General features: G+C 37.5%; 1 protein-coding gene across 3 annotated transcripts in view; it reads right to left on the reverse strand.

The window, feature by feature from the left end:
- The window catches only part of LOC121373221, a 124,727-nt gene that overhangs the window by 45,946 nt on the left and 68,223 nt on the right, over window positions 1-10,558 (reverse strand). For all 3 annotated transcript variants that reach the window (XM_041499710.1, XM_041499711.1, XM_041499709.1), the window contains 6 exons: window positions 7,323-7,429; window positions 6,618-6,772; window positions 4,400-4,559; window positions 2,776-2,890; window positions 1,563-1,707; window positions 584-758 (listed from right to left, as the gene is read on the reverse strand). In XM_041499710.1, coding sequence (XP_041355644.1) covers window positions 584-758; window positions 1,563-1,707; window positions 2,776-2,890; window positions 4,400-4,559; window positions 6,618-6,772; window positions 7,323-7,429 — 857 coding nt within the window. The remainder of the gene's footprint in view (window positions 1-583; window positions 759-1,562; window positions 1,708-2,775; window positions 2,891-4,399; window positions 4,560-6,617; window positions 6,773-7,322; window positions 7,430-10,558) is intronic.

The raw sequence follows: 10,558 nt of genomic DNA on the forward strand, positions 1-10,558 counted from the left end.
CCGATTTACATGTAGGTGTTCTCACAGTATGATTCGATGACATGCGACAAATCGGTACGACTAATCGGTACGACTAATCGGTACGACTAATCGGTACGACTAACTGTAAAATGAGAATGTCCCTTTAACAATAAAACACTGGAATATTGCTCACTAATCGGTACGACTAATCGGTACGACTAACTGTAAAATGAGAACGTCCCTTTAACAATAAAACACTGGAATATTGCTCACTAATCGGTACGACTAATCGGTACGACTAACTGTAAAATGAGAACGTCCCTTTAACAATAAAACACTGGAATATTGCTCACTAATCGGTACGACTAATCGGTACGACTAACTGCATAATGAGAATGTCCCTTTAACAATAAAACACTGGAATATTGCTCACAGACATTTTGTAATAACTGTCTTCTCTTTATTTTTTTCATGTTTCGTTGTTTGTTTGTTTGTCGTTGTTTTAACAATAAAACACTGGAATATTGTGTACTGACATTTTATAATAAGTGTCTTCTCTTTTTGTTTCACGTTTGTTTGTTTGTTGTTTTAACAATAAAATTCTTGAAAATAGCGTACTTACATTTTGTAAGAAGTGCTGACTTGCAGAATCTGATCCTTCCATCTGCCGCTGCCGCGAGATGGGGATTTTCCCGAACGCCCAGTCAGTGGGGACGAACAGTGTGTAGTTGTTGTTTAGGGTGGAGAGGCGCTCCAGGACATCGTTAGGTAGTCGAGAAAGTAGTTCCGACATTTTGCTGTAAATGTAAAACAATTATTTTTTATAAAAAGTTGCTTATTAATCAGGGGGCAGGATTTAGCTCAGTGGGTTGAGCGCTCGTCTGAGGTGCTTGTGTCACAGGATTGAACCACCTCGGTGGATCCATTCAACTGATTGGGTTTTTCCATCGTTCCAACCAGAGCACCACAACTGGTCAAAGGCCATGGTATGTGCTTTCTTGTCTGTGGGAAACTGCATATAAAAAATTGTGGATGTTCACAAATGCATTTTCAAGTTATTTTAACCTAAGTAAAACTTGATATACATGTATATCAGTGATTTTAATGTGAAACATTTCGAGGTCAGCATAATTATTTTAGGCATACAAGTATGTGTTTTGGGCACAATGTTTAAAGTCTTAACTTTGATGCAATCTAAAGCCCTGACATCAGCTGTCTGACATCATAAGTGTACAAGACGGGAGGGCAGGGGCAAATTCTCAAATTCGGGCAAAACTGATAATAATATACAGGCAAAATATGTTAACCCCGAGACCTTTTTTACTATGAATTTCTATCATTCTACCTTCAAAATTAATTGTAATCCATGTAAAAAAAAATTTGCAAACCTTTACAGCTGTTTGGCAGTAATGCTAATATGAAGAAATATTGTTATCCAGATTCAGGCATTTTCGTTTAATTTGGGCAAAATCCACCCTGCTCCCCCACCCTTACAAAAATAGGAGCCTGTACACCTATGCCTGTCATTATAATGAAAATATAGAAAAAAACAAACAAGAAAAAAATACTGAGACAAAACCAAATTTTTAAAAACACTATACCTTGCACCCTGTGTTGTTTGAACTTTCTGTATGATGTTCTGGTATTTGAAGTAGAGGAGATTGTCAATGACGTGTAGTACGCCATTAGCAACTGGAATGTTCGCTTGTATGACCTTGGCCTTCACCTGATTGTTGGAGATGTACACTGTGAATGAGACAATATATTTTATTTTATTTATTTATGCATTTTTTCGTCACTCAGTATATTATTATGAATACTGTATTTCACTACAAAAACTCAACCATTTTTTTGTAACTCACTATACTGTACTTTATATTTCGTGTAATTTTCCACTACATAAATGTATCCATTTCTTTTGTCACTCAATATACTTTATTTCACTTAGTCATCACTACAGAAGCTTCCACTCCAAATTTCTACTGTCGCTTAGTATATTATTATAAATACTGTATTTCATTTAATTTTCACTACAAAAACTCATTTTCACTTCAAAAATGTATCCATTTCTTTTGTCACACAGTATACTGTTCACTTTATTTCACTTAATTTTCACTAGGAAAGCTTACTCTCCCAATTTTTACTGTCACTTAGTATATTATTAAGAATACTGTATTTCACTTAATTTTCACTACAAAAACTCAACCATTTCTAGTCACTCAGTATAATTGTATTTTTACAAAATTTTCACTACAGAAGCTTCCAATCCCTATTTCTACTGTCGCTTGGTATTTGTTTATGAATACTGTATTTTCACTTAATTTTCACTGCAGAAGCTTACTCTTCCATTTCTTTTGTCACACAGTATATTATTATGAATACTGTATTTCACTTAATCTTTATTATAAAAATTCATCCATTTCTTTTGTCACTTAGTATACTCTCACAATTTCTACTGTCGCTTAGTATATTATTATAAATACCATATTTTAACTTATTTTTCACTACAGAAGCTAACTCACCCATTTCTTTTGTCACTCATTATAGTGTATTTCCACTAAATTTTCACTACACAAGCTTCCACTCCCAATTTCTACTGCCGCTTAGTATTTTATTATGAATACTGTATTTAATATAATTTTCACTACAAAAACTCACCCATTTCTGTTGTCACTCAGTATACTGTATTTTCACTTAATTTTGACCATATACACTTACTTTCCCAAGTCCTACTATTGCTCAGTATAATTACTATGAATATTGTATTATAATATAAATACTGTATTTTAATTAATTTTTACTATAGACACTTACTCTCCCCATTAAAGCGTGAAAATTTAAGCGTGCCATGCAAGGACTCGACATCAGGAACATCACCCACACTGGGAAGGAAGGTAACTTGGTATGGTATCAAATGTGCTTTATAGACCTGCAACAAAGGACAGGAAAGTTTCATTAAAGACAAATAAAACATAGTTTTAGCTATAGCTATATAGAATATAACATTACAGTATTTGTTAATATACTTTGTGCAGGTAATGGCAGCTGAGTTTAAAGTTTGTTTTGTTTAACAACACCACTAGAACCCATTGATTAATTATAATCATTGGCTACTGGATATCAACTCAAACATTTGGTAATTCTAACATAAACAGTCAGAGGAAATCTGCAACATCTACATTTTTATATTAGCAGCAAGGGATCTTTCATATGTACTTTTCATTGGATAGGACAACACATATGACAGCTTTTGATATATACCATTCATTGGGCACGGCTTGATGTGTGACAGGTTTAGGATCGATCCCCGTTAGTGGACCCATTGAGCTATTTCTCGCTCCAGCCAGTGCTCCACGACTGGTACGTCAAAGGCATGGGTATGTACTATCCTGTCTATGGGATGGCGCATATAAAAGATCCCTTGCTGCTAATCGAAAAGAGAAGCCCATGAAGTGGCGACAGCGGGTTTCCTCCCTCAATATCTGTGTGGTCCTTAACCATATGTCTGACGCCATATAAACATAAATAAAATGTATGTCATTAAATAAACCATTTCCTTCCTTCCTTGCTGGTTGGGATGGGGAAAAAGACCCCAATGGGTTCACCGAGGAGGTTTCATCCTCTGACCTAACCTCCACAGCCTGCTCAGGTGATCTAGATCTCAACCTCCTAATACACATGTAACAGATTTATATAGTCTGTCCCAACCTCCTACAAAAGTGTTTTTCATAAATAATTTCAGTTTGGCTTCACTTATGAAGAAAAGTAAAAATGGAAAACAATCAACTCACAAATAAATAACTTGTAATAAATTCCATAGTATGAAAAAAGGTGTTCCCTGTGAGAAGGACTATAGATATAATAACACAGAATATTTGTTGGCACTGTTGTCAAGTGACCTTCCTATCCACAGATAAATATAAACAATGTTGTTTTTTAGTTTTTTTCTAAATTCTGAAATTATAAATAGAACAAGTAAAATTCACCAAATAATCAAAAATATTATTGAACTAATGCATATCTATCTGATGAGGTAGACCATCCAAAAATGACATATTTTAACGAAACCTATTTGGTTACGTCCGTTTGGTTAGCATGCCCATACATATTTTATAATTTTGAAACATACTTCCACATTCTATTTTGAATTATTGTATTCGTGAACTGGATCATATACATAATACCATCTATATTATCGGGGATGAATAAAACAAAATCACTATCATTGTAGTCATATTTTGAAAGTGTCCGCGGTCCCAACTATAGGGGCCTACTTAACGTCAAAGGTAACCCAACGAAAAATTAACACTCGAGGATATAATCTTCACTTTTATGTTGGATAATTTAATAACTGTGATTAATCATACATACTTACAAAAGAGGACTAATTAACATACTAGTCGTTGCAGTGATGACGAGTTTTAAAACATTCACTCACCTTTATCAGCTGATCCCAATCGCTGAAAAGTAAATCTTTTCCGTATTCCGGCATAGGCAACAGGAAGTTGTCAGACGGGGTGAAGGACGTAAAGAATAGACTGCGATTTCTGGTCTCTGCGCCTAACTTGGGCACCACGATCTTTGCCTTGACGATCGACCTGCAGTGTTCAATGAAAATGTCTTATAACTTTATTAAAGTGACAGACTCTAGTTTTTAAACACTACTACGTATTTTTTTTTCAGTATTGGGGACTTCCTTTGATATTCAAAATCAAACATTTTAACAATTTTAATTAGTGTTTCTGGTCATCCTGGTATAAATTTGTAATGCCACGAAATAATTTTTCACAGTTAAAACAACCCCGCACGTACCTTTGAGAAGTAATAGTTATGAAGCCGAGTTCTAGTCTACTTTTTAAGGGTATTTTTGCGTTTCATCGTCACACTCTGGTGTCGGAGATAATAATACATGAGTGGCCGTTAGATAACATTTATTTTACGAGTTGTTTTAAAATATATCTAACGAGCGAAAGCGAGTTTGATACATTTTTAAACAACGAGTTGTAAGATAAATGGTATCTAACGGACACGAATGTATTATTCTATTTCTTAAACATCCTCAAAAACCAGGTTTTAAGCAAAGTTTAACATCTTTTCCGACTAAAAATTGTTTACAACCCTTTCACTTGTAGCTAACTTACGCGTCACAGACAAATTATTGTCAGGTTAACTATATGTTACAATGTAATCGATTTCGATCGTGCTGTTTTTTCATTGGATGTATGGCACTGGTGACCTGGTCACTACCTAGGGGCAGCCAGTCGTATGTCTCGAAATTGTTAACACACGTACATGTGTAATCAAGTATGTGTTATAAAAAAATAACGAATGATGTTCTCACGAACGGGTGTGTAAGAAAAACCATTGTAACTTTATCCAAATGCGTATATATGTGTAGATTAAGCAAACTTAGTGTGGACCCATTTTCACGGGTTAAAACTAGTCTTTAACTATATTACAGTAGGCATGTTGGGGGGGGGGGGGGGGTCTGATTCGCGAATGGGTTTTGCGCCTAACGTTAGATGAATGTGATATAGAAGACGATGGTACCAATCAAGTTATTTGCGAACGCTCGGCCTCTTGAACACGCCTACTTTAATATCGACCAAATAATTTAATTCCATGACTATTAAAAGACACTGTCCCCTTTTTGCTGCCATTGTAAAATGTTTCCCAGAACAACAGACGCGTGTGCGGGGGTGGATTTAGGGTCAGGGTTCGAACCCCCTAAACTTCGTTCGCCAGTCTAGATACCCCTGAACACGCGCCTAAATAAGTCCCCTACTAACTACTAAAATTACACTTACATGTAAATAAATAAATGTTCTTATTTAGGACAGGGGCAAGACGTCGGGCTATTTCTCGTTCAAGCCAGTGCTCCACAACTGGTGTAACAAAGACCGTGGTATGTACTATCCTATCTGTGGGATGGTCCATATAAAAGATCCCTTGCTGCTAATCGAAAAGAGTAGCCCATGAAGTGGCGACAGCGGGTTTCCTCTCTCAATATCTGTGTGGTTCTAAACCATATGTCTGACGCCATATAACCGTAAATAAAATGTGTTGAGTGCGTTATTAAATAGAACGTTTCCTTCCTTTATTTAGGACAACAGGGTCTCCATTTCCAGTATGTTTCTGATCGTTTTGTGCATATATATAATACGATTTTAAGAAAGGAACTGGAGGGAGGAGGCCCTTCAAATATGCCATCAGATCCCCCCCCCCGCCCCCCCCAACCCCCCCCCCCCCCCCCCACGTGATCAAAGAAAGAAATGTTATATTTAAAGACGTAGGCCTACTCAACAGATTTTATTCCCCACTTGATCAGTGCTGGATTAGCTATTGAGACATTTTTTAAAGTTGCATTTCGGCTTTAACAAAATACCAATAATAATTGCATGTCTGGAATCAATGCAGTTGAAAGAGGAAATTGGTTAACCGTAGGAATTATATTTGGAGCGAGGTGGTGGGTGGCGGGGGTTTGTTGGCACAATTTCTTGGTCGGGGTCACAACCTCTAGGCCTACAACCGGAACAAACAAAATATTTTATCTTTATTTATATGGACTAGATCGATAAAACGTACATTTTCTTCCTCAACTGGGAGGACACGACCCACCTCTCTACCAGTTCCTACGGACCTGTTAACAAACGTACGTGAATTTAAAATGGTTGATCAACGGTTTTTCCAAATACTCTGCCAGTGTCGCGTTACTTTCAATAGGGGAGATAAATCTGTCAATAATATGTAGCACTCCATTGTCAGCGGTTATGTCCCCTTTAATAATTCTTGCTCCGTTGATGGTGATGATCTGTGGAAAAGAAGAATAACACAGTATATACATGGTATACATTATGTACACGGTATACATTTATATACACGGTATACATTGTTATACATTGCTGACTACTTGAAACAAGGTGGAATTATCAAGTTTGGAAAACCGCTTTTTGCCGTTGTGATATTTATGGTAGCAACGTTAAGATACATACTGCGGGAACAAAGTCTCAGTGACTTGCACGCACGCACGCACGCGCGCGCGCGCGCACGCACACACACACACACACACACACACACACTCTCTCTCTCTCTCTCTCTCTCTCTCTCTCTCTCTGTCTCTTGTTCTCGCTCTCACATATACAAAAAATACAATACATACACACACAGAAACGCAGGACACACACAAATATACACAGCCAAAATATGCACAACACGCATGTACACTACACGCACAAACAAATACACACAAATACCCCCCTCTCACACACTCACAAATACCCCCCTCTCACACACTCACAAATACCCCCCTCTCACACACTCACATACATACACACATACAGTTGCATCAATAGTTTACTAACCTTTTTGTCTCCTTGGCTGAAGATGTTGAAGTACAACTTCTTGTTGGTCAGTCGACTGTATATCCTTTTCTGGTCTTTTAGTTTACTCAAATAAATGATTCCATCAACTAAAAATACATGAATGAATTAATGTTAATGAGAGATAGAGAAATGAGAAAAAGAAAATTACAGAGAAACAGAGAAACTGGGAGAGATTTAAAGATGCAGTTAGAAACATAAATGATGATAATGATGTGATGATGGTGGTCGTCGTGGTGATGATGGCTATGATGGTGGTGGTGATAGTAATGATGATGGTGGTGGTGGTGGTAATGATGATGATGGTAATGACGTGGTTGTGGTGATGATGAAGATGGTGGTGGTGATGGTTATGGTGGTAGTGATGATGATTATTATGGTGATGTCATGATGGTGGTGGTGATGACGATGGTGGTGGTGATGATGATGATGGTTTTGGTGGTGATGATGATGGGGGTAGTGGTGGTTATGGTGGTGGTGATGATGAAGATGGTGGTGGTGATGGTTATGGTGGTAGTGATGATGATTATTATTATGGTGATGTCATGATAGTGGTGGTGATGACGATGGTGATGGTGATGATGATGATGATAACGATAATGATGATGATGGTGGAGGTGGTTGTGGTAAGTATGGCAGTAAAATAATGATTATGACAACGACAACAATGTTGATGAATGTGATGAGACAAGTTCAAGGAGAGTCGTTTGTATTAGCTTCCCTTAGAATGTGAAATTAAACAAAGCGAGAACTCACCAGACGAGTATAGAAAGATGCTTCTCCGCAGTGAGTTGTTGGTCTCGTAGTGTGTTAATAAATAACATTAAACTCACCAGACGAGTATAGAAAGATGCTCCTCCGCAGTGAGTTGTTGGTCTCGTAGTGTGTTAATAAATGACATTAAACTCACCAGACGAGTATAGAAAGATGCTCCTCCGCAGTGAGTTGTTGGTCTCGTAGTGTGTTAATAAATGACATTAAACTCACCAGACGAGTATAGAAAGATGCTCCTCCACAGTGAGTTGTTGGTCTCGTAGTGTGTTAATAAATGACATTAAACTCACCAGACGAGTATAGAAAGATGCTCCTCCACAGTGAGTTGTTGGTCTTGTAGTGTGTTAATATGACATAAACTCACCAGACGAGTATAGAAAGATGCTCCTCCGCAGTGAGTTGTTGGTCTTGTAGTGTGTTAATAAATGACATAAAACTCACCAGACGAGTATAGAAAGATGCTCCTCCACAGTGAGTTGTTGGTCTTGTCGTAGTGTGTTAATAAACAACATTAAACTCACCAGACGAGTATAGAAAGATGCTCCTCCACAGTGAGTTGTTGGTCTTGTAGTGTGTTAATAAATGACATTAAACTCACCAGACGAGTATAGAAAGATGCTCCTCCACAGTGAGTTGTTGGTCTTGTAGTGTGTTAATAAATGACATAAAACTCACCAGACGAGTATAGAAAGATGCTCCTCCACAGTGAGTTGTTGGTCTTGTCGTAGTGTGTTAATAAATGACATAAAACTCACCAGACGAGTATAGAAAGATGCTCCTCCACAGTGAGTTGTTGGTCTTGTAGTGTGTTAATAAATGACATTAAAGACCAGAGACGAGTATAGAAAGATGCTCCTCCACAGTGAGTTGTTGGTCTTGTAGTGTGTTAATAAATGACATGAAACTCACCAGACGAGTATAGAAAGATGCTCCTCCACAGTGAGTTGTTGGTCTTGTCGTAGTGTGTTAATAAATGACATTAAACTCACCAGACGAGTATAGAAAGATGCTCCTCCACAGTGAGTTGTTGGTCTTGTAGTGTGTTAATAAACAACATTAAACTCACCAGACGAGTATAGAAAGATGCTTCTCCACAGTGAGTTGTTGGTCTTGTCGTAGTGTGTTAATAAATAACATTAAACTCACCAGACGAGTATAGAAAGATGCTCCTCCACAGTGAGTTGTTGGTCTTGTAGTGTGTTAATAAATAACATTAAACTCACCAGACGAGTATAGAAAGATGCTCCTCCACAGTGAGTTGTTGGTCTTGTAGTGTGTTAATAAATAACATTAAACTCACCAGACGAGTATAGAAAGATGCTCCTCCACAGTGAGTTGTTGGTCTTGTCGTAGTGTGTTAATAAATAACATTAAACTCACCAGACGAGTATAGAAAGATGCTCCTCCACAGTGAGTTGTTGGTCTTGTAGTGTGTTAATAAATAACATTAAACTCACCAGACGAGTATAGAAAGATGCTCCTCCACAGTGAGTTGTTGGTCTTGTCGTAGTGTGTTAATAAATAACATTAAACTCACCAGACGAGTATAGAAAGATGCTCCTCCACAGTGAGTTGTTGGTCTTGTAGTGTGTTAATAAATAACATTAAACTCACCAGACGAGTATAGAAAGATGCTCCTCCACAGTGAGTTGTTGGTCTTGTCGTAGTGTGTTAATAAACAACATTAAACTCACCAGACGAGTATAGAAAGATGCTCCTCCACAATGAGTTGTTGGTCTTGTCGTAGTGTGTTAATAAATAACATGAAACTCACCAGACGAGTATAGAAAGATGCTCCTCCACAGTGAGTTGTTGGTCTTGTAGTGTGTTAATAATAAACAACATTAAACTCACCAGACGAGTATAGAAAGATGCTCCTCCACAGTGAGTTGTTGGTCTTGTAGTGTGTTAATAAATGACATTAAACTCACCAGACGAGTATAGAAAGATGCTCCTCCACAGTGAGTTGTTGGTCTTGTAGTGTGTTAATAAATGACATTAAACTCACCAGACGAGTATAGAAAGATGCTCCTCCACAGTGAGTTGTTGGTCTTGTAGTGTGTTAATAAATGACATTAAACTCACCAGACGAGTATAGAAAGATGCTCCTCCACAGTGAGTTGTTGGTCTTGTAGTGTGTTAATAAATGAATAGACATTAGAAAACTCACCAGACGAGTATAGAAAGATGCTTCTCCACAGTGAGTTGTTGGTCTTTGTAGTGTGTTAATAAATGACATTAAACTCACCAGACGAGTATAGAAAGATGCTCCTCCACAGTGAGTTGTTGGTCTTGTCGTAGTGTGTTAATAAATAACATTAAACTCACCAGACGAGTATATGCTCCTCCAAAGATGCTCCTCCACAGTATGAGTTGTTGGTGAGTTGTGGTCTTGTAGTGTGTTAATAAATAACATTAAACTCACCAGACGAGTATAGAAAGAT

The sequence above is a fragment of the Gigantopelta aegis genome, chromosome 5, assembly GCF_016097555.1.
Source record: "Gigantopelta aegis isolate Gae_Host chromosome 5, Gae_host_genome, whole genome shotgun sequence".
NCBI classification, from domain to species: Eukaryota; Metazoa; Mollusca; class Gastropoda; order Neomphalida; family Peltospiridae; genus Gigantopelta; species Gigantopelta aegis.